Source organism: Taudactylus pleione, unplaced genomic scaffold (assembly GCF_031769625.1).
Source record: "Taudactylus pleione unplaced genomic scaffold, aTauple2 ptg000216l, whole genome shotgun sequence".
In the NCBI taxonomy this organism is placed as follows: Eukaryota; Metazoa; Chordata; class Amphibia; order Anura; family Myobatrachidae; genus Taudactylus; species Taudactylus pleione.
Window position 1 is genome coordinate 7,775,540 of NW_028284618.1, and position 25,243 is coordinate 7,800,782.

Sequence of the window (25,243 nt, forward strand, 5' to 3'; positions counted from 1 at the left end):
AGGGATACACAAATAGACGCTATAACAGGTGTATACAAATCATACAACGTCCCTTAGGGAGTACTTCGTATGCTTCTTTCTTTAATGAATTCTTCCTTCTGAATTTCAAATCTTTCACTCCGTGAAGTTTATACATAAAAAAAGGAAAACATGGAAAGTGTCACTGATATGTAACACATTCACCCATATGATGAGGAGGACAAAGATTCACACGTATAGATGTCTGAAGAAGATATGGAGCGTACCCCAACTCACAGAAAAAAACACTGTGTGGTCTCCCATAAAGGTATCTTTACATAGGAAATGCTCTCACCAACGTGTATCAACCAGTGAAAGGTACTGCATACCGTTAACTCACTAGAAAGTGGATGATATCAGTATGTAAAGGTTTCTTTATGATGGTGTACCCCACTCACACAATATCATACGGTATGCTTGCACATCAAGGTTTCTTTTATGTAGATTCCACCAAGTCTGAATCCACTTGTAATATATCCCAAATAGAAAGGTAAAGTATTCCAGATATTGCCGATCAAAAATATTTATCCAAATGCAGTCCGTAAAATTCTTTTGGTACCCCAATAACAGCGGGTTCCACAAAAATCTAATAAAAGATATAATAAAAAGTACGACTGGGGGAGCACATACGAAACATCAAAAAAGGTCTTGAGACCCACTCCCTGTCTTTGCACTTCAGGGATGTACATAGGTGCTCTCCCACCGATATTCGGGGGTTTTATGGTTTGAGGACTATTATGCCTAACATAAGATCCTCTGATACCTCTTCATCATTAGCTAAGGCTGAAGTGAATTGTATCTATATGTATAAGACTGATGCCCAACAGTTTAAATAAGGACTTTGAAGTAAAATGGTTCTTATGAAATACTAACTACTGTCTCATTTTAGATTTTGTCTTTTTATGACATAGGGCTCTATTTACTACAATCCGCATATTGGATGCAGATTGTAGTGTGATATTAACGACTGAATTCTAGGCAATATCACAGGGATACCACAGGGATTTACTACTAATCCTTTGCAGGGACAGAGCTTCCGAATTTAGGGACAGAGCTTCCGAATTTACACCCCCCCCAAAAGCTGGCAACCTGTCAGTCACTTTGTGATGGGATCCTCTATGCATGCGCCATGGCAAACAATCGCTGAGTCTGCGTGAAAATCGGATTAGCGTCCATCTCCAAAGTCGCAGAAGTTGGCGTGAGAGAAAGCTGCAGCCGCGGCAGCGTAGCACTTTGTACGTAGATTCAGACGCAATTGCACAAAGCTTTATAAATGTCACACATACAACTGATCAGTGAAATCTAGTAGAAGTAGTTTTGTCTCTTCCAGTGGTTTTTATTTATGAGACGAAGATGTACAATTTGAACGAGGAAGATGCTCGGGGCGACTGAGTTACCCGGGGACTAGTCCACCTAGAGGGGCTATTTGGTGCGGCATAAAGACACGATGAGCAATGCTGGTGTCATTGTTTTTATTTTGTTTTGTTTCTTTTAACCCTTAGTGTGTATGATCACCACTCCCAGAGAGATTAATTTACTAACGGAGTTTGGACATAGATGAAATGGAGCAAGCGGCGTCCCAAAAAACGCGAACACAGGTGTGCCAGTGCGTTTCAATGGTGTTGCACGGGCGTGCATAAATTACCATACGCAGCCTGAGGCCTCATAGCGTGCGCTGAAGTTAGAAATTCCTGAGTGGGGTCTGACCTGCCTTAACTGTGCGTATGGGTCCGATGTTACTCGGTGTTACCGATTATTTCACTATGTTGCCACAGAATGGGGAAGTGGGCGTCCTTCTGTTAGGCTGCGATCGCAATGCAATCATTTGCATATCACTGCTGATATTAGCAAGTGCGTTGCGTACGTATTAGCAGAATGGCGATCCTTGCTGAATCAGGCCCATAATCCCCCCCTCTATTAAAACATATCTGCATAACTCTAAATAATTCTGATTTTCGCAAGACTATTATTAGTACATTTTATTTATAGGGCGCCACAAGTGGTCCGCAGCGCCGTACATACAGTAAAGCGTACACAGAACATTACATTACAATACAGTAACCAAAATATAAACAGAACACAAGTAACAATTAGCAACACAATTCTCCATACACAGTACTGCTCTGAAGGTGAAGGCTGTCATAGAAGTGCTAGAGACGAAGGCTGTGAGACAGTGGGGAGGAGGACCCTGCTCCTAGGAGCTTACAATCTAGGGGAGGAGCTTACAATCTAGGGGACAATCACATGCCTTGACCGCGAGAGGGGCGGGGTTTAGACCAAAAGTGAGAATTTTTGAGGCAGATCAGGAGGGGCTTATTTTGGCCCGGTTCGGCAGGTGTAAATGTTGGGAGGTTTCTATCTGTAGGGTTTAGTTGCTTTGTAAGAATTGCAATTTCATTCATTTTTAAACAGGAGTTGAAAGCAATCAGTAAAGAGCTGTACTGTATGTAACCAACTGTTTTAGGGTAAAGCTACAAAGTGATTATTAGTCGCTTCATCACAGGTGATTAACCCTTTTACAGCAGCCTGTTTCCTATGGGATGAGCTACACAGGAAGTTTTTAAGCCCCGTGTAATTCAACCAATTGCTTCCTATTACGCAATGGTCGACTATAATGGAATAAGGGACTGAAAGACACTTCTGTTCTCCAAAGAGATTACATTCCAAGTTTTTTTATGCGACTTCTCTCAAGTCATTTAGTCGCACAAAATTAAAAAATCACCCGTATAGTTTACACTTCAAAATAAAAATATTTCTGTACCACATCACACACAGTAAGCTCGCATAATTGTATTATATTCCCTTAAAGTTAGCAACCGACTACTCTTCTAATAGAATAAAAGCACACGCCACTATAATCAGAGCTAGGGTCGAAATATTAATTAGGTAAAGATAAACACTTAAAAGGTCGGAGGGTCTTAATAATACAGATTCAACTGCTTTATTCCTCAACAGATGTTATTTAGTCAACATAAGGCTGACGGTCAGGCAATGTAGTATCAATCCACTTAAATTGGAGGGCGTTTTGTGTGCAATCAGCAGAGCACTTCATATAATTTGGTAATTTAGATTAACACTTGTCTTCGGCAGAAGAGGTTTCACAATTATGTAAAAGTCTACTTTTTCAATTCCACGATCAGAACATTAGCACAACAGTGCCCCCTGCTGGAATCTATGGGAAATACTACAGTCAACTCACTTAAACTTTTCAATAAAACATTTCTCAACTGCAGTGAGAATAATGAAGTCACACAAACCCGTATTCATTTTTGAGGCGAAAAGTCCAGAATTATCACCTGCTGGACTTTTCGCCTCCTTCGTCTGTTTTCCAGGTGGAAAAGTATTGCGCGCGTGCCCGCTATTCCCTGTATTCAATTCCAAAGTAGGCGAAATCGGGAACCAGCGAAACTTAGATCAACAAAAAAATATGGGAATTTTTGGGAATAATTGTAGGACCCCCCTAAAGATGTCCAGACCTGGGGGGGATCACTATGGAAAGTTTTTTTGGGGAAAAATAACTATGCCCATCAAATTTGGGGCACTTGAAAATGGGTGCAAGCATATTTTTAAGTCCCAGAAATGATTTAAAAAAATTCGGCAAAAATGCACCTGCCGCTACTCCCGCAATGAAGAAAACACCTGCCGCATATAAGGAAACCCCTCTCCAAGAACAGTTTGGTGATGAACAATGGTTTTTCCAGCATGATGGAGCACCGTGCCATAAGGAAGAAGTGATAACTAAGTGGCTCGGGGAACACAACATTGACATTTTTAGGTCCATGGCCAGGAAACTCCCCAGACCTTAATCCCATTGAGAACTTGTGGTCAATCCTCAAGGTGCGGGTGGAAAAACACCCACAAATTCTGACACACTCCAAGTATTGATTAGGCAAGAATGGGCGCCCATCAGTCAGTATGTGGCCCAGAAGTTGAGTGACAGCATGCCAGGGCGCATTGCAGACGTCTTGAAAAAGAAGGGTCAACACTGCAAATATTGCCTCTTTGCATAAACTTAATGTAATTGTCAATAAAAACCTTTGACACTTATGAAATGCTTGTAATTTTACCTCAGCATAACATAGTAACATCAGACAAAAAGGTCTAAAAATACTGAAGCAGCAAACTTTGTGAAAACCAATACTTGTGTCATTCTGAAAACTTTTGGCCCTGGCTGTATAGTTGTACTTGTTTTTGCCCCCTCCCACCATTTGTACTCTTGGTTTGATACTTATCATCGGGGCGTACTGGCACCAGCCCTATTGTTGGTGCAAAAGTTACATCTGCACACAGGCGAATGTACACTTCTGGCCCACTCTGCATCGCCTGCAGTTCCAATGGCGTGTCCTCAATGAGCATCGTCAAGTTGAGAGCATCCCGTTACAGCCCAGCCACAAGTATAGATGTGATTGGGTATGGCCTTTACTTGCGTCCGTCTGGCTCCAGAAAATGCGCAGAGCGAAAACATGAAATGTACAGTCCAACTCGCCATCAGGATCTGTTGTACATTGTGATTTATGCTGCTATTACCCTGATCATATCAACTTTAGACTAGGGATGTGCAGGCTCGGTTTTACTCGGTTCTTATCGCCACTTTACCGCAAATTCGGATTTATTATATTGGCTATCCAAAACACATGATAGGCGATAGCCAATAAAATGCCGTTTAAAGATCCGAGTAAAACCGAACCCGCTCACCCCTACTTTAGACAGCTTCTTGATAAATGGAGAGATAGGGGTGTATGCTGCGCTTCTCAGTGCCCGGATTGTGTGTATCGGAAATTAATCGTGTTGTGTGTTACGAGTCCCCAGTATCACCATACAGCAAATAGCCCCACACTTATCAGGAGGAGCTTACACTGGACAATAGAGGGGAGCATACTATACATTGTAAGGTGCACCCCTAAAAGGCAACACCCCAAACCTTACAGGGGGCCTCATATCAGATACGATCACTCCTGACGAGGAGTCCGCAGCTGGCTGAGGAGGAGAATAGCCACAGGATATACATATTAAGGGCAACCCCAAAAAGGTTGCACCCCAATCCCTGCAAGAGTCCCGCAGCTGATGTAGGAGTATAGCGGTCTGACACTGCTATACCCTGAAAGGGTGCCCGCAACATTACTCCATCCAAAGTGCACCTTGAGAGCACGATGTCTCTTACAAACCAGTTCAATAGAGCTACACCTAACTGACTACACTGACTCAGTCTGATCATTAGAGCTACACCTAACTGACTACACTGACTCAGTCTGATCATTAGAGCTACATCTAACTGACTACACTGACTCAGTCTGATCATTAGAGCTACACCTAACTGACTACACTGACTCAGTCTGATCATTAGAGCTACACCTAACTGACTACACTGACTCAGTCTGATCATTAGAGCTACACCTAACTGACTACACTGACTCAGTCTGATTATTAGAGCTACACCTAACTGACTACACTGATCATTTACACATTATCATCACGTACATCCACCACTGACACTACATCCCCTATCCCACGGTCACGCATCCGTCAGCCCTTCTCCCGACATATAGCTCATAGGGGCATATTCAATTAGACGCGAAAAGTCCCGTACTTTTCACATGCCGGACTTTTCGCCGTCATCGCTGGTTTTACCTGCGGAAAAGTATTGTGCGTGTCCCCGTTTATACTTGTACTCAATTCCAAAGGATGCGAAAACGCGTCCCGGCAAAACTCAAACAGGCAAAAACTGCTGTCAGATTTGGGGAAATCAGCCCGACACCCCCCAAAAGATGCACTAACATTGGGGATCATGGTAGAAGCCCCCGAATAGCCCTGCTGAAGATATTTGGGTGTACTTAAATGCTCTCATTAGCTGCTAACTACTGTCCTTGCACAAGTGGTGAAGAATAGCATTTAGCAGGTTTTTTTGGAGAAAATAACTAGTCCCAGCAAATTTGGGGTACATGAAAATGGGTGCAAGCATGGTTAAAATTCGCAAAAGGTAGATTTTAAAAAAAACAGATAAAAAACGCACCTACTATAAAAAACAAACAAACAAAAAAAAACCCTCACCCATACTTGCAGACCCCCCAAAGTCTATTTTGCTAGTTTTGAAGTTTGTACCCCAACTTTTAATTTATTTAAGGATTTTTTAACAGTTTACCTTTGGGGACCTGTCCTGAGGGTGCAGGGTGGTTTCCCCACCTTTGCACCACAAAACCGCAATTCTGCACTTTTTTTCAATACCTATTCATAGGCGAAACTGTACATTGCATTTTCGCACCAGCGAAATGTCGCCACAATTGAATACAGGGATAAGTTTCCACTGGCGAAATGACATCATCGGCTAAACTTTTTCGCAGAAAATGGCTTTTCGCCACTAATGGAATACCGCCCATTGTGTTCATTCTAGCACCCACAACCCGTGCAGTTCCTCTTTGCTGCCTGGGGTGTCGCTCTCTGCTCTGGTGCTTCTAGCACACTCAGCTGATGCAAAAAAAAAAAAACAGATACAGACCAGAGGGCCTGATTCAGAGCCAGACGCTCTGAACGAGCGCCCGCTCTGAATCAGGGCGTTTATTTTTTTTTTGGTGCGTCCTCCTGGACACTCGCATAGCTGTGGGTTACCAACCCCTGGAGTGATTTTGGCTCTATCAGCCGGACCCAGACGGTAGGCGTTCCCATGGGAACGCCTCCGTCTGGGCAGCCACGCCCCGGCACGCCCACCAAAGGGGGAGTGCTGTCACTCACCATCGACCGCACGCCCCCTTTGGTGCGAGAGCCCGAGCGACGGCTTCCCCGTTGCTCGCCGGGTCTCGCGTCCTGCACTCGCGAACGGGTCTGAATGAGACCCAGAGTGTGCTAGAAGCACCAGGGCAGAGAGCAACACCCCAGGAAGAGGAACTGCACAGACTTTGACAGGTGCAGGGTGCTAGAATGACCACTACCTCACTCACCGGGAAGCAATCGGGAAGCCGACTGCCTATATACCGGCAGCCGGCTTCCTGACTGTCTTATCCCGGCATGGGTGAAATGCCGGGCGTCTAGATGTAGACGCCCGCATCTCCCCGACGCCGGGAAACCGGCGCCCGGCATCACGATCGTAGTGATGCCGGGCGCCGCGAGCGGACAGCCGCGGGGGGGGGGAGGGTTATGGTTAGGCACCCCCAGGGAGGGTTAGGGTTAGGCTAGGGGGAGGGAGGGTTAGGGTTAGGCTAGGGGGAGGGAGGGTTAGGGTTAGGCTCCCCCGGGGAGGATTTAGGGTTAGACACCGCCCCGGGGGACTTAGGTTTAGGTAGCGGGGAAGGGGGTGGTTAAGGTTAGGCACTTGGGGGGGGGGGGGGGAGTTAGGGTTAGGCACCCCTAAGGAGGGTTAGGGGGGTTAGGTTAGTGGATACTTGCCTATCCACGATCGGGATTTCCAGCGCTGCCGTTGCCATGCGGCCGGCGGTATTTCATACCCATTCCCACTCACCCTTACCCACCCCAAAATCCAACCTCCACCTCATCACCCCCAACACACCACAAGTACTAGCCATGATTGACCGCTGGAACATACCCATATCGCATGTAGACAACTTCTGACCTTATCCATAACATTTACATATATAATGTAACTTACGGTCCTCCAGTACCCTCCCTAGCAATTTTCCTACCACCACCAGCACCCTTTACCCGTAAGGGATTTCCTCTCTTCCACTTCCCCCATCCCTCTCCAGGTAGTTTCCAATTTCCCCAATGTAACAAATTTTTTACCCCCCGCCCTCTCATGCTATTTTTCTCCACCTCCCCTGTAATTCATTCTTCAGCTACACCAAAGACGACCAGCGGATATTACACAACACACAGAGTGCCCTGCTCACAGCCAAACAACGACTCCCAACAGGCTCCCCCTTCTCTGTCTGCTGTCTGTATGCAAGGTCGGAAGCAACGGGACAGAGAAGAATTTATTTACAGTCGATTATTCATTTTATAATATTGAACTATTCCGGGGAGGCAGTAAAACAATTTGCCCCGCCAATGAAAGTAACTGGCCTGCTTTCATTTGGGACTAATGCGAATGAGTCAACATTCTCTGGAAAGAGCTGTGTAATATGTAGGTGCACTATAAATATCACTTCTAATAATACGCCTTAGACCTCACACTGTTGGCCTCATGAAATAGCCTTCGAGATACAGTTACAGGCGCGATTCCGGCAAGATAGCAAGTTATCGCTCTGTCAAAGACCCCCAGAGTCCCCTATACACAGAGTCCCCTATAGAGTCCTGAATCAGTGGCCCTGATTCAGAAGCGCTCGCTATTTGCGAGCACTCGCTCTGAATCAGGGCGGAACATTTTTTTTTTCCACCGGCCTCCAGGCTGCTCGCTAAGCTGTGGGTGACCACCCACAGCTTTAGCGAGCAGCCTGGCGATGGTCGCGATTATCGCGACTATCGTGGTTGCGACGAGACCCTTGTTGTAGGGTCTCATCCACCGCAAGCCCCAGTGAACTTCCTGCTCTAATAGAGCAGGAAGTTCACTACTGACATCACTGGTGATGTCAGTAGGGCCGCCCACAAACGGCAGGCGTTCCTTCAGGAACGCCTCCATTTGTCCAGCCACCGCCCCTGCACGCCTACAAAACGGGGCGAGCTGTCAATCACAATCGATAGCCGCCCCGTCTTGAAGTGAGCGCTATGCGCTCGCGAGCGGGTCTGAATCAGGCCCAGTGCCCTACAAATAATGACATTTATTTTTTGAAAATACTCTCCTCCGAGATTTACCCCCCTTACCACATTAATGGAGAACCCAATGCTAAATTCGTAGTAGAGAAAGTTAGACTGTAAAGGATTTCCTTCAATTGATTGGACAAACACCATGCAATGTTAGCACAAGATGAATTAACGGAATACAGTTAATATTTAAAGAGATCCTGGGATTATATAGAAATTGTGACTGCTGAACAGTAATGGACATTGTGAAAGACACAGGACTCAGTGGACATTACTGTACAGTCAGATGAGTGACAATATATATTCTCCTAATTGCCACCTGCCTGGACAAACTGAATTAGTGACTGAGCGCAGACAAAGTATTTTTATACTCCAGATGCCTTGGTGTAAATCAGGTTATAATTCCGCCAGGATTCACCTGCGCTGTGAAAATACACAACATGAAGGCTCTGCATACAATTCCCTTTTCTTTTTCTGTGCAAATATTTATACATCCAGAGGACATATTGATGTCAAGCCCAGGCAAAGAGCGACAAACATGCGTTGCCGTAAATGCCACAAACGTGGGGGAAGATGCTAATTTGACCTTAGGAAGACAGTCCGCTGGCCTCTGCCAGGCACTTTCAAGTCATTTAAAGCGTCATCCGCAGAGACAGTTAATTAATGTACTTTATTGGATTAGGTCAAAAATGTCTGAATCTCTGTTAATGCGAGTCTGAACACCCAGGAACATGTACAGTGCCAGTGTGTCTAATTTCTCCAGACAGGTGGAGAAAACTTGGTTGAAGAGGAGAGAATAAGAAAACAGGGGGTTTCTGAACAAGCCATTGACAAAGGATATATATAAAAATCATCTTTAACATGGCTACATCTTTAAGTTTATTATTTCTGTGTCTACAATAAGGTTTAACTGCTCATAGGGGGCAATTCAAATGACAGGAGATCGGGGTGCGATATTCAATTGTTTTTGGGCCTCATGTCGAGCCCACAGAAACAGGGTTTAGCCGAAAAAAAAGGCCACACCAGTCTGAAATTATGGTTAGGGCGTCCAAATTCAAACCAGAACTTATCGCATTAATCTGCCCGCCACCCCAGGAGGGTGCAAGCAGAAATGCTAGCGCTCGAACATATTATTCATACTAAAAAGGTGTAGCCACCTTTATGTGACTTAAAGGCCATATATTTTGGCCATTTGACAATCATTTCTTATATATTTTAAATGCTCCTCTCTGCACTTGTCTGTAGTATATAAACAATAATTGTCAACTTTATACAGAGATTAACTGAAGTACCCGGCGTTGCCAGGGTTTAAATTTTCAAGTTATTAAGTTTTAGTATGTGAGGTCGTCCAATTCAATCCAGTGGAAGGCCCAGAACAGGCTCCCTGGGTCAAAGTTCTGCCCAGCATACACCAACGTGAGGCCCGACCGGGACCCAAACCTCCCTAAAAACTGCTTCAACTGGACCACCACGCATTGGTTTCATCCCTATCGGTGCAGGGGTGTATCTTCAAGTTATTACGTGATGGCATACAAATCCATCCAGTGGAAGGCCCAGAATAGGCTCCCTGGGTCAGTTCTGCCCAGGGTACACCGACGGAAGGTCAGGCCAGGACTTCAAACACCTAGTATGTGTTCTGAGACCTAATTTTACCACTCTGTGAAGTTTTTGTTCAAATCCATCCAGTGGAAGGCTCAGAACAGGCTCCCCAAGTCAAAGTTCTGCCCGGCACACTCCGACATGATATCCGATAGGGACCTAAACCACTCCATTAGGCATACCACACCAATTGCCACCCCTCTGAAGTTTTCATCCAAATCCATCCAGTGTACGGCCCAGAACAGGCTCACCGGGTCAAAGTTCTGCCCAGCGTACCCTAAAACCTGGCCAGGATCCAACTAGACCACCTTGCGTTGGTTTCATCCCAACCGGTGCAGGGGTTTTCCGAAGACACCGGACAGACAAGCAAACAAATAGATCAATTAATTTTATACTAAATAACTATGTAAGATTTGGCAGCTTTACCTTGAGAGTTGTGGAAGATATTCGCAAACAAACATAAAATATATATATATATATATACATATACACACACACACATACATATACACACACACACACACACACACACACACACACACATACAGTCAGGTGCATAAATATTGGGACACTGACAGAATTTTCATATTTTGGCCTCTATTCACCACCACAATGGCTTTGACATGAAACAAACAAGATGTGCTTCAACTGCAGACTTTCAGATTTAATTTGAGGGTAATTACATCCAAATCAGGTGAACGGTGTAGGAGTTACAACGGTTTATATATGTGCCTCCCACTTTTTAAGGGGCCAAAAGGAATGGGACAAACTAAACAATCCTAAATCTAACTTTCACTTTTTAATACTTTGTTGCAAATCCTTTGCAGGCAATTACAGCCTGAAGTCTGGAACGCATAGACATCACCAGACGCTGGGTTTCATCCCTGGTGATGCTCTGCCAGGCCTCTACTGCAAATGTCTTCAGTTCCTGCTTGTTCTTGGGGCATTTTCCCTTCAGTTTTGTCTTCATCAAGTGAAATGCATGCTCAAATCGGATTCAGGTCAGGGGATTGACTTGGCCATTGCATAACATTCCACTTTTTAGCCTTAAAAAACTCTTTGGTTGCTTTTGCAGTATGCTTCGGGTCATTATCCATCTGCACTGTGAAGCACCGTCCAATGAGTTCTGGAGCATTTGACTGAATATGAGCATATAATATTGCCCAAAACACTTCAGAATTCATTCTGCTGCTTTTGTCAGCAGTCACATCATCAATAAATACAAGGGAACCAGTTCCATTGGCAGCCACACATACCCATGCTAGACACTACCACCACCATGCTTCACTGATGAGGTGGTATGTTTTGGATCATGAGCAGTTCCTTTCCTTCTCCATACTCTTCTCTTCCCATCACTCTGGTCCAAGTTGATCTTTGTCTCATCTGTCCATACGATGTTGTTCCAGAACTGTAATGGCTTTTTTAGATGTTGTTTGGCAAACTCTAATCTGGTCTTCCTGTGTTTGTGGCTCACCAATGGTGGTGAACCCTCTATATTCACTCTTGTGAAGTCTTCTCTTGATTGTTGACTTTGACACATATACACATACCTCCTGGAGAGTGTTCTTGATTTGGCCAACTGCTGTGAAGGGGTTTTTCTTCACCAGAGAAATAATTCTTCTGTCATCCACCACCGTTGTTTTCCGTGGTCTTCCGAGTCTTTTGGTGTTGCTGAGCTCGCCGGTTCGTTCTTTCTTTTTAAGAATGTTCCAAACAGTTGATTTGGCCACACCTAATGTTTTTGCTATCTCTCTGATGGGTTTGTTTTGATTTTTCAGCCTAATGATGGCATACTTCACTGATAGTGACAGCTCTTTGGATCTCATATTGAGAGTCGACACCAACTGATTCCAAATGCAAATGTCACACATAGAATCAACTCCAGACCTTTTACCTGCTTAATTGATAATGAAATAATGAGGGAATAGCCCACACCTGTCCATGAAATAGCTTTTGAGTTGATAGTCCCATTACTTTTGGCCCCTTAAAAAGTGGGAGGCACATATAGAAACCGTTGTAATTCCTACACCATTCACCTGATTTGGATGTAATTACCCGCAAATTAAATGTGAAAGTATGTAGTCAAAGCACATCTTGTTTGTTTAATTTCAAAGCCATTGTGGTGGTGAATAGAGGCCAAAATATGAAAATTCTGTCAATGTCCCAATATTTATGCACCTGACTGTATATAGTAGATGCATGTGGCGATTGACGGGTGCAGGGCTATACAAACAGTGTCATCGCGCAATGATGCTATTCGCCAAGCATTATGTAAAATCCCCTCATTTCAGATTATGCCCATTAAACTATAAAGTGTGCAGGATGGTGACCCGCTCTACTGAGAGTCAGTGGGGACTTCCACTTAATTTGCGAGTGTCCAAAACATTCCAGGAGCGAAAGTAAGTATGACATAGACAAGTACATGCAGTATATACGGGTGTGTTTACATATGTGTAAAATGTTTTGCCATTGTTTTTTGCTCATCTCATTCACCACCGTTTAAAGCACATTTACCTTTCCAGTGAAATCAATGGGAACGAATTACAGACGCAGGTCAACACTTGACACTTGCTTACAGTGTTAGCAAAGAACTGGTTTCACGGTGCAATAAGTGAAAATAAAATATGAGATATGGTAAGAACTTACCCTTGTTATCGCTATTTCTACGAAGTCCATAGGGTTCCACAGGATACCTTGGGGTATAGGTGATGACGTCAGGCATCGGGCACCATAGAGTTAAGTTTCAGCCTCCCAGGATGCACTAGGGTCCCCCTCCTATACCCCGCCCCCGAGCCAAGGCATCTCAGTTAGGTACCAAGCCATAGGCCGGAGGAGGAGAAGGAAGAGAGAGAAGAAAGATCTGGACACACACAAGAATCACATTCTCACCAGAGGGAGACGGAAAAACCGGTGACCAGAGTAAAGCCCATCTGCAGCACAAGTGCGACAGGGCGGGAGTCCTGTGGAACCCTATGGACTTCGTAGAAATAGAGATAACAAAGGTAAGTTCTTACCATATCTCATATTTTCTACTTCAGGGTCCATAGGGTATCCACAGGATACCTTGGGGATGTCCCAAAGCAGTATCCTTTAAGGGTGGGGACGCTCCTGTGCTGAAAGGAGAATCCGCTGCCCGAAGGAAGCATCCTGAGAGGCAAAGGTGTCAAACGCATAATACCTCACAAAGGTATGGACAGAGGACCACGTGGCAGCCTTGCAGATCTGGACTGCAGAGGCACCACGTCGAGCCGCCCACGAAGGACCCACAGACCTAGTGGAATGAGCCTTCACAGAAGGAGGAACCGGCAGGCCTTCATGAAGATAAGCTTCAGAAATAGCAATAAGGATCCAGGCTGCCAAAGTTTGCTTTGAAGCAGGCCAACCCTTTTTACGGAAGCCATAGAGGACAAACAAGGCGTCCGACTTCCTAAACGAAGAAGTGCGGTCAACATAAGTCCTTAAGGCCCGCACAACATCCAAAGTGACCTCACCCACTGAAAGGCCGGGTGAGTTAAAAGCTGGAACAACTATTTCTTCGTTAACATGAAACTGGGAAACAACTTTGGGAAGAAAATCAGGACGAGTGCGTAGCACTGCCCTGTTCCCATGAAAAATCAAGAAAGGGGGTCTACAAGAGAGAGCCCCTAAATCAGAAACACGTCTGGCCGAAGCTATGGCCAGAAGGAAAACAGTTTTAGCTGTAAGCCATTTAAGATCCACTGAGCCCAGTGGTTCAAACGGCGGTCCTTGGAGAGCTCTCAGGACCACAGTCAAGTCCCAAGGCGCAACGGGTGGAACAAAAGGCAGCTGAATTCGCAGAACGCCCTGCATAAAGGTGCGTACATCAGGGATTGTAGCAATCCTACGGTGAAACCAGACAGACAGGGCAGAAACCTGTACCTTCAAAGAAGCAAGGCGAAGCCCGTGGTCTAGTTCCGCTTGTAGGAAGGAGAGTACACGAGACAGACGAAACTCCAGCGGGGCATAACCTCTCGGTCGACACCACTGGAAGAACATATACCACACGCGATGGTGTATTCTCGCGGAAGACGGTTTCCGAGCTCTTAGCATGGTTCGTACCACAGAGCTGGAAAACCCCCTGGACCTTAACATGGCCGTCTCAACAGCCACGCCGTCAAAGACAGCCGAGTCAGGTCCGGGTGAAGACAAGGACCCTGTGACAGAAGGTCCGGTCGGAGCGGTAAGCGCAGAGGACTATCCACGGACAGACCCTGAAGGTCTGAGAACCAGTGCCGTCTGGGCCACGCGGGAGCTATCAACAGGAGCGTCCCTCCTTCCTGTTTGAATTTCCGGATTACCCGTGGAAGAAGGGAAACCGGAGGAAAGAGGTAAGCAAACCGGAACGTCCACCGGATGGACAGAGCATCCACCAGAGACGCCTCTTCGTCTCTTGTGCGAGACCCGTACACCGGCAACTTGTTGTTGTGCCGGGACGCCATGAGGTCGATCTCTGGAAGACCCCACCTGTCCACCAGCAGTTGAAAAACGTCCGAGTGCAGGGACCATTCCCCTGGATGAACGTCCTGGCGACTGAGAAAGTCCGCCTCCCAGTTTAGCACTCCCGGGATGAAGACAGCTGATATGGCCGGAAGATTGCGCTCCGCCCATACCAGGATCCGGGACACCTCTACGAGAGCCGCCCGACTTCGGGTTCTTCCTTGCCGGTTTATGTAGGCCACGGTGGTAGCGTTGTCCGACTGGACCTGTACTGGGTGACCTTGGAGAACCCGATGTGCCTGCTGGAGAGCATTGAAAACCGCTCGGAGTTCCAAGATGTTTATTGGAAGCTCTGCTTCTGCCGGAGTCCATCTGCCCTGGAACAAGTGTGGACCAGAGACCGCTCCGCAGCCCCGAAGACTGGCGTCCGTTGTTAACAGGACCCTATTCGCCACCCAGAACGGACGACCCCTGTTGAGATGGGTCGTCTGCAACCACCAGGCGAGAGACAGGCGAACCTCCGGAGTGAGCACCAACGTCTGGGACTTCAGACTCTGAGGTAGTCCATTCCATTTGGACAGGATCAGGTGCTGCAGAGGTCTGGCGTGAAACTGGGCATATTCCATCATGTCGAATACCGACACCATGGAGCCCAGTAACCTCATCGCCGAGTGCAGAGACACCCGGCGGCTCTGCAGACAACTGCGCACCCTCGACTGTAAGGCAGAGATCTTTTCCCCCGTCACAAAGATCCTTTGCTGTCCCGAGTCCAATAAGGCACCGAGATGCAGAATCCGCTGAGACGGGATCAGGGTGGATTTCTGCCAGTTTATCAACCAGCCGTGCCGTTGCAGTAGCGCAATGGTCAGGTACAAGTGGTGCAGAAGGAGCTCTGGAGATCCTGCCACTAAGAGAAGGTCGTCCAAGTACGGCAACATGCGGACTCCCTGCAGCCGCAGGGAAGCCGCCATGACCGCCATCACCTTGGTGAAAACACGTGGTGCTGTCGCCAGGCCAAAAGGTAATGCCCGGAACTGAAAGTGGTCGCTGCGGATTGCAAAGCTGAGGAACTGCTGAAGGCGCAAAAGAATAGAGACATGCAGGTAAGCGTCCTGTATGTCCAATGACATCATGTAGTCCCCAGGTTCCACCGCCAGAATGATGGACCGAAGGGTCTCCATCCGAAACTTCGGCACCCGCAAAGACTTGTTGAGGGCTTTGAGGTTGAGAATCGGACGAAATGACCCATTGGGTTTCTGCACCAAAAAGAGATTGGAATAGAAACCCTGGCCCCTCTGGGATAATGGAACAGGCACTATAACTCCAGCCTGGAGCATAGTGTGCAAGACCTTCCGCAGCTCCGTGGCTTTGTTCCGGTCTGATGGTAGACCGGTGGTGAAGAATTGAGCCGGGGGTCTGTGCCGGAAGGAGAGGGCATACCCGTGTGAGACCACCTCGAGAACCCAAGTGTCTGTCGTGGCGACCGACCAACACCGGGCGACCTGCAGCAGGCGGCCTCCCACTTTGGGATCCCCCAAAGGGAGGCCCGGACAGTCAGGCCGCAGGCTTGTCATCTGGCTTAGGGGCCGGACGTCTGGTACTCCAGGCCTGCTTCCGGGGCTTGGCCGATTTCTTGGGACCAGCCTGTCGGGGAGAGGACTGTGCCTTAGGCCTACCCTGGGCCCTATAAGGCCGAAAGGACGACTTACCGGAACCGGAAGGAACTGCAGCAGACGGGAGACATGCCGATTTGGCTGCCGCCAGCGTGGCTACAATTTTGTCCAGGTCCGGACCAAAGAGAACTTCTCCGTTAAAAGGCAACGCTTCCAAACCCTTTTTGGAATCCGTGTCCGCCTTCCAAGATCGCAACCACAATGTGCGACGAGCAGCTACAGTTGCCGAAGAAATTCGAGACACCAGGGTACTAATATCCAAGGCCGCTTCGTTGATATAAGTGGCCGAAACCCGGAGATTGCCGATCAACTCCGTCTGCTCAGCCGAACAGTCGGAATCGAAGGACGCCTCCAACGTATCAGCCCAGCGCTCCATAGCTCTGGCAACCCAGCAAATGGCCATAGCTGGCCGCGCTGCCCCCCCGCAAGGGAATAAACGGACTTCAGGCAGATCTCCACCTTGCGGTCCGTAGCATCCTTAAGGGAGGACATGGATGGCATGGGTAATGTGGCACTACGGACAAGGCGTGTCACATGAGAATCCACCTGTGGAGGGGACTCCCACTTGGCAAAATAATTGTCCGCAAACGGATACGCCACTGCTAAACGCCTTTGAGGCTGATATCGTTTGCCTGGCTGTTTCCACGCCTCCTCTAAATGGTCAACTAATTGCCCCGAAAGAGGAAACACTGTGGTATCTCCTTTAACATCCGTGAAAAAGGCGTATTTGGACTTTGATACTGGAGGCTCCTCATCCTCAATAACTAAAGCAGTACGGCCTGCACGAATAAGGCCAGGTATATACACCTTAGACTTAGCGTCTGACTCTTTAGTACGGGGAGGTTCCTGGTCAGAAAGATCCAGAATCTCCCCATCGTCGGACGTCCCGTCGTCATCCTCATAAGGAGCAGACAGAGACGCCACCGGCCGCTTGTGAGGCCGCATCACAGACTCCCCCTGCAACACGTCTGACAACTGCTGTACAGAGCTTGTTAACGAATTAACCCACGCAGGCTCATGAGAGACCTGAGGAGGGGAAATAGGGAGACTGTGGGGTACCATCAATTGTCTTGGGAAACCCTGCATGGGTGACGACACCACTGACTGCTGGGACAAACCCATCTGAGTGAAGGCAGGCTGCGGAGCTAACTGGCCCACGAGGGTTTGTAAGCGCTTTGGCAAAACAAGCCCAGGGCGGCTCCTGTACCGGAGCCGTGACCGTAATCGGTCACGTCAACGAATAACACCGTCGACATAGTCCCTCCACACTACCGTCCCCCTCCGCTATAGGTACCTTGCATGTAGTACATAAAAGCTGGAGAGGAAAATCACTTTCAGACATAATGGTAAGTATGTGACCCCTCTCACTGATACTCGTTAGTATAGTGTGAGACCACCCTGCAAGCACCGCACCGCAAGGGCTTTAGCAGAAAGAACAGGGACAGTTAAATGCTGACAGATAGAAAATGAAAGTACAGGCAGCAGACGCTAGCATAGGTCACATACAATGCAAAGAAATCAATTCCTGCACTATCAGCGCTGATCCTCAACTACACAGACTCAGAGCCTGCATACACAGACCTTAATCCAACGGAGAAGAGGTATGCAGGGGGACCCAAACCGCGATGCCACCGTTCATCAGCGTCCAGCAGCGCTCACCATGCTTCTTCCAAAGATGGCCACCGAGGAGCAGAGAGGAGGCCGGCCTGGGGGAAGAGCGCTGACACAGGACCAGTCAGCTAGAGCAGAGAGGGCTGTGTGCAGCGGGGGAGGCGCCGGCTGTGAGACAGGGAAGGCGCGCTCCCCTGGCATGCATTTAACCCCTGGGACGCCGCAGCGCTACCGCTCTGCCGCGGTCCTGCTGTCCCAGGGGGGTAGTGGAAGCGCAGGTTAGAAACTGGCTCCACGCTGCAGCCAGTCCCCAGGGAGCCCCCTGCCTGGGGACTCTGGACCATGTATCAGCGGGGACCCACCGTGGGACCCCGCTGCTTACCTGTTGTCCCCCTTGATTCCGGCCATGGTCCTAAACATCTGGGGTCAAAGCTAGCTGTGACCCCAGATGCCTACCAGCATCCCCGGATCAGTACCGGCGTTCTGGTACCGGCGGGGGTGTAGGGAAGACAGCATGGACGTCAGGACTGACTGTCCATGCTGTACTTCCAGATGTGCAGCCACAGCTGCATTGAAGAAACTTCAGGGGCTCTTCATGGCCCCCCTCTAACAGGTGCATCCGACTCCGGCCTTCGGCTCGGGGGCGGGGTATAGGAGGGGGACCCTAGTGCATCCTGGGAGGCTGAAACTTAACTCTATGGTGCCCGATGCCTGACGTCATCACCTATACCCCAAGGTATCCTGTGGATACCCTATGGACCCTGAAGTAGAAATGCCGACTACACTCACTAACACTCAGAGTAATGAGTACAGCAACTAGGAGATCTGGAAAACATGCACTATTAGGGGTCCCTGTGGACTGGTTCTAAATGCAACAAAGACTTGTGTTTGAACTGGTCTTAATGCATACATTCCAAGTGGATTGATTTAGACACACATTGATTTCATATGCACAGAGCCTGCATTTGTGTGTGCCCTCCTACAAGGGCCTTGCTTTATCTGTCTGCCACCCTTCTGAGCAGGGCTGTCCAGCAGGTACAATAAACAGATGGTATAATACAAGCAGGCCAGGCAGACGATGGCAGACGATGCAACGCGTGTATTAAAATCTGCAGAACATGCATAAAACAATGGAAAAAAAAAAAAAAGTCAGCAAATGTGCCAAATACAAAAAGGGTTAGTGGGATCAAGAGAACTAGGACTTGCTCAGGGTTGGAGTCTTGTTTGTTTCCTTTAATACCCTATGTGATGTAAATGCCATCAGATCTCCAAAATCAATTAGAACATCCTCTACATAAATTATCATGAACCACATTTATTATTATTACCAGTTATTTATATAGCGCACACATATTCCACAGCGCTTTACAGAGAATATGTGGCCATTCCCATCAGTCCCTGCCCCAGTGGAGCTTACAATCTATATTCGTTATCACGTGCAAACACACATACACACGAGGGTTATTTTGTTGGGAGCCAATTAACTTACTAATCTGCAAATATCTTGTATACATAAAGTGGTTGGTTCTGCACTGACCAACAGGGGGACAGAGAAGGAGGGCACTGACTACCCAGGCCCGGCAGGGGGGACTTCAGGGGGCTCAGGACAGCCATGGAGGAGGTGGAATGCCTTATTCTAGACACATGTCACTATGAAGCATAGTTAAGTCAATTTTAAGTCAAAGTTTTAACAGGTGCGTGTGGCCACACCCCCGTTTTTTGCCACGCCTCCACTAGCACCCGGCCGCCATATGTCTCGCGGGCCCTGCTGACCAATGTGACCGGAATAGCCCATTGAGTTCTATGATATTAGAAATGTATTTGCTACCTTTTTAATATATGTAGAGGGTTTGTTTCTACACATTTGTATTCTGGATAAGGTCATTTACAGTAAAGCTGGGTACACACTTGTCCAATCAGAGGCCAATCTGACCCCCGACCAACCAGTTGACATTAACAAGTGTGTACCCGACCGACCAATGGTTTCAGCCAATCCAGGCCGCCTAGTCGGGTCAAATGATTTTTAAACATGCTTCAAAATTTGGAGACTAGACCACTGAGCAGCCGACCAATACTGAAGGGTGTATTCTGCCGAGACCGGAGCTGGCGACCGATCTTTAGAGCAGCTGCACACACCGTCAAATTAACACCCATTCCTGGGCACGGCATTGGGCCAGGATCCGGAGGGATCCAGTTACCTTCCGGAGATGCGGCAGGACCAATCAGCCATTACTACAAAGTTCAGCAGCGCCTGTGGGTACAACAGTGGTGGATTTCCACGGTAAGAAAGCTGGGCGCCTGGTAGGCTAGAGAGCAAACTAGAGACCATGCAAACGACTTAGGCAGCTCTACTGAAGTCAATGACCCTAAAGAGGATTACGGAGATATTCCATCATCATGACAAAGAACCCATACACTCGATCTGGACATGTAATAAGGAATTCCTTTGGTTCGTCTGTCACTTCTTAGCATCAGTACATTAAATCAACCAGCAACCTTACAGCTGCTCTACTACCTAGGAAACTACTTCCCAAAGATGGTCCCACCTCTAACTAAAGCCCTGGGGAAAAAAAACATTACAGGTGATACAGAAAAAATATTTTGTTAACCAACTTTAAACAATGCAGAGAGGGATGAAGAGGATGGACATAAGGAGAAAACTAGGGATTGGTCCTCCGGCTCGTGACCTCTTCCCCCATATGGCTAATCACTAATGATATAAGAAAAACAGAGTAGCCCCAAGTAAAATGTAGCTCAGCGCAGACTTGCAGGAATTTGCAGACGAGTGATGTGGGTGGAAAGCTTAAAATGTTTTGAATAAAATATGAACCCATAAATCATACTTTTATTTTTCAAGATATATAGGAGATTTGCAAAAGTGAGGACACGCACTGGCAGTCTTTGCATCCGTATGGGCACATGGATTTAGACGTCTGTCATTTAACCCTCACCGGGATTAAGCAGTCGGGAAGCCGGCTGTCGGGATTAGGTCCGCTGGCTTCCCGACTGCATACCCATAGAAAGTAAAATAGACAGTATCCACCTTAGCACTGAGTATAGGGGAGAGGTTATATAGGGGGAAAAAGATCAACTATATGTACTGGAGCAAAAATACAGGTAATGAATACCAATTATCCAAAATAGAAGTATAAAGTTGGTAACATACACCAAAATAATAAATATAAGGTAATCTTCTTCACAATGTTAGTGATAATATGTAAAAGCAATATGGATATATGAAGTGGATAACAAACACTAAAACCGATCGCCTTTGTCACAATATAGATAATGAACCTTCTAAATTAAGGATAGGCTGAAGTAGATAGTAATATACAACAATACACATTTATTTAGAACCATATATTCCAATGAAGAAAATAATTTACACTCAAGGCTGAGGGAGTAAATAAACACATTTGTTGCAGAATCCAATCATGTAATTACCCTTAAATAAGGGAACATAGAAGATACATGTACTGTATTAATATTCCCCAATGTTGTCTTGGCAGCTGTCTATTGAGTCCTTTGGGTGTGGCTTACAGGCCAGACTTGCTGCATGACAGCCGCCATGATTGTTTTGCTCAGAATACGAACGATTACCTCATACTTTCACTCTGCTATTTATATCCAGAGACACTGAGGACAAGTACTGACGGCAGCTGTCTTTTTGATTTGAACCCCGCCGGCTGCAGCTCTAAAGGTGTATACACACGTAACGATTTTGTAACCAACGATTATCTGTCAGATTTTCCCTTGAAAAAGTGAACGATTTTTCAAGTGTAATGAACGATTTTTACACCGATGATCGAAAAATATTCCTTCCCTTAATGAAAATCGTTATGTTGGACAGTCTGAAATGGATGATGAACGATAACTACAAACTGGAGCGCTCTTGAACGATTATCGTTCATCGTTATAACTCAGAAACTGAACGATTTTTTGAACGATAACGACGTCGTTAACGACAAATCGTTCAAAAAATCGTTACGTGTTTATGCACTTTAAGGGTTCATCTTGTTCTGTCTGGCGGAGCAAGAGCGTACGCAGGCACAGTGATGGAGGGGAGCAGAGCGCTGTCACTGTACTACCTTGCTGGTGTTGCTTTTATATAGGAAACTATGGCTTCTCCTCACCCATATGGCTGTAGATGGTCTCCCCTTGCTAATTCTGAGGCTATTGCCAAAGGATCATTCCATATCAAGCGGACCAGTGTTGAAGTGCACCCCCCACCTGCTGACTGTGCAGTGCGGAGTCGGTGGCATTTGCACCCACCACCCACTTTGAGGGTCATTGCTATTATTGAATATTGTGAACTAACATTTTCCCTAAGCTAGTCTGACATTTATGCCAACCTTCATGTAAAATGTGATCAAAATTGGAGATGGTCAGACGGGGACCCCTGGTCCACTTGACATGGCATATGTAACCAGTAATATCTACTATAGCACCACTTACTAAGAACAGACCAATTCTGTTATTATGCACTTTGCGGTGTTCTTAGCATTTACAGCACCGTACCACCAAGCCTGGGAGAAATCTCAGCCACCAATCAGAAATCACTAAGAAGTAGAAGAAGGACTGATGTAAGACAGTAGGGGGTATAATTACTAAAGTGTGGGTTTTTAGATGTGGAGTTGTTGCCCATAGCAACCAATCAGATTCTACTTAACATTTATCTAGCACCTTCAAGAAGATAATAGCTAGAATCTGATTGGTTGCTATGGGCAACAACTCCACTACTAAAACCAGCACTTTAGTAAATATACCCCTAGATCAGGGGTGGGGAACCTTTTTTCTGCCGAGGGCCATTTTGATATATATAACATTTTTCGCAGGCCCGATGCAGGCCACGCCCCCTCCGCATGACCTCACACGGGGCAGAGCCACAATTGCCGGTGAATACATGATGTAGCAGGGGCCTGGCACTCATATATAGCTTCAGCGCTGCTTACGACTCTCCGAAGCAGGAACCACCAGACACAGCTGAAATATTTGTCATCTTTTTCAAACACTATACATATAACCAATACAGAAACTGGAGACGATCAAGATCCAACCTCAAACTATGGGCCGTATTCAAAGTTTTCTCCATCCCAGACCAAGTGAAAAAAAACAACTCACTATAAACTCACTGTAGCAAAATCATAATTTTTGGCTAAAAATGTGGGGATTTCTTTCAGAACCCTTTGGACACCCCCCCCCCCCCTGAAAAATTATCGGAAAAAAAATTACTAAGTTGCATACTTTGGTGAAGAACGACCGCACAGATTTTGGGCAAAAAAAAAAAAACATAGTTGAAAATAGTTTTAATGTATTGGGTCTGATTTTACGAGGGGCGCCATGAATTTGTAAAGTGTTTTAATTATCGCACGCGGTCGCAGCGGGCAGGTTTTTTTTTACGGTTTTTAAAATTGTGTGTTTACGACACGAAAATATACTTGCACCCATTTTAACGTACCCCCAATTTATGTGGAACAGTAATTTCCTGGAAAAAAATAACTTTCTATCTTTTTTCAACATTTTTTGACCAAAATTCGCACACGTTTTTCGGCAACGTACGCAACCTACGATTTTTCCCCCCCGGAAATTTATCATTAGGGGGGGGTGTCTAAAGGGTTCTGAAAGAAATCCCCACATTTTTAGCCATAAATAGGGATTTTGCATTTGGTTTTTCACCTGGTCTGGGATGGAGAAAAGAGTTTTTTTTTCGCCTGTTGCCGTTTTCGCCTGTTTTTTGGCAAAAACGGATGTTTTCACCAATGGCGAAAAAAACGTCAGTTTTCGACGCTAATTGAATACAGCCCTACAGTGCAGAAGTGCCAGGCTCAACTCTCACCCGTCTATACCTCATTGTATATACTCCAGTGCCCCCTAATGGATGAAGGAGAAATGTACTTACTTGTCAGCTTGTTATGACTCAGAATGAGCTGGGTAATGTGGGACAATGTAACTAGAAAGAGAGGACAAAAGGAGTGTTTATTTCAGTTGTGTCAGCAATTCCTACTAAAAGGTTATCAATATCAACATACTTAGTTTCGGAATTGGTTCAACATGAAGCACTTTCTGCAAATCCCCTGCTCACATGATCATGCCAACTTACATGGATAACCCTGCAATGATCTTCCTCCTGCCTCACCCCGCTCCCTGTATTGATCTCCGTCTTGCCTCACCCCACAATGATCTTCCTCCTGCGACACACCCCACTCCCTGCAATGATCTTCCTCCTGCCTCACCCCGCACCCTGCAATTATCTTCCTCCTGCTTCACCCCGCAATGATCCTCCTCCTGCCTCACCCTGCTCCCTGCAATGATCTTCCTCCTGCCTCACCCTGCAATGATCCTCCTCCTGCCTCACCCCGCTCCCTGCAATGATCTTCCTCCTGCCTCACCCCGCTCCCTGCAATGATCTTCCTCCTGCCTCACCCCGCTCCCTGCAATGATCTTCCTCCTGCCTCACCCCGCTCCCTGCAATGATCTTCCTCCTGCCTCACTAAGCTTACTGCAATGATCTTCCTCCTGCCTCACCCCGCAATGATCTGCCTCCTGCCTCACCCTGCAATGATCCTCCTGCCTCACCCCGCACCCTGCAATGATCTTCCTCCTGCCTCACCCCGCTCCCTGCAATGATCTTCCTCCTGCCTCACTAAGCTTACTGCAATGATCTTCCTCCTGCCTCACCCCGCAATGATCTGCCTCCTGCCTCACCCTGCAATGATCCTCCTGCCTCACCCCGCTCCCTGCAATGATCTTCCTCCTGCCTCACCCCGCTCCCTGCAATGATCTTCCTCCTGCCTCACTAAGCTTACTGCAATGATCTTCCTCCTGCCTCACCCCGCAATGATCTGCCTCCTGCCTCACCCTGCAATGATCCTCCTGCCTCACCCCACACCCTGCAATGATCCTCCTCCTGCCTCACCCCGCTCCCTGCAATGATCTTCCTCCTGCCTCACTAAGCTTACTGCAATGATCTTCCTCCTGCGACACACCCCGCTCCCTGCAATGATCTTCCTCCTGACTCACCCTGCTCCCTGCAATGATCTTCCTCCTGCCTCACCCTGCTCCCTGCAATGATTTTCCTCCTGTCACCTACACTTAATGGTCTTTCTTGTGACCTCCTACCCTGTCTACAATGATCTCCCCCCTGCCTCCATTGCTCCTGAGATTGATTTTACTCCAGCCATCTTGCAATGTCTCCC

The 25,243-nt window shown here is 47.0% G+C and overlaps 1 protein-coding gene across 4 annotated transcripts in view; it reads right to left on the minus strand.

The window, feature by feature from the left end:
• The window catches only part of RSU1 (Ras suppressor protein 1), a 163,643-nt gene that overhangs the window by 134,596 nt on the left and 3,804 nt on the right, over nt 1–25,243 (minus strand). For all 4 annotated transcript variants that reach the window (XR_015879290.1, XM_088478659.1, XM_088478658.1 and 1 more), the window contains exon 3: nt 23,947–23,997. Coding sequence is in view for 3 of the 4 variants with exons in the window: in XM_088478659.1 (XP_088334785.1) it covers nt 23,947–23,997 (51 nt within the window). In the remaining variant the exon portion in view is untranslated. The remainder of the gene's footprint in view (nt 1–23,946; nt 23,998–25,243) is intronic.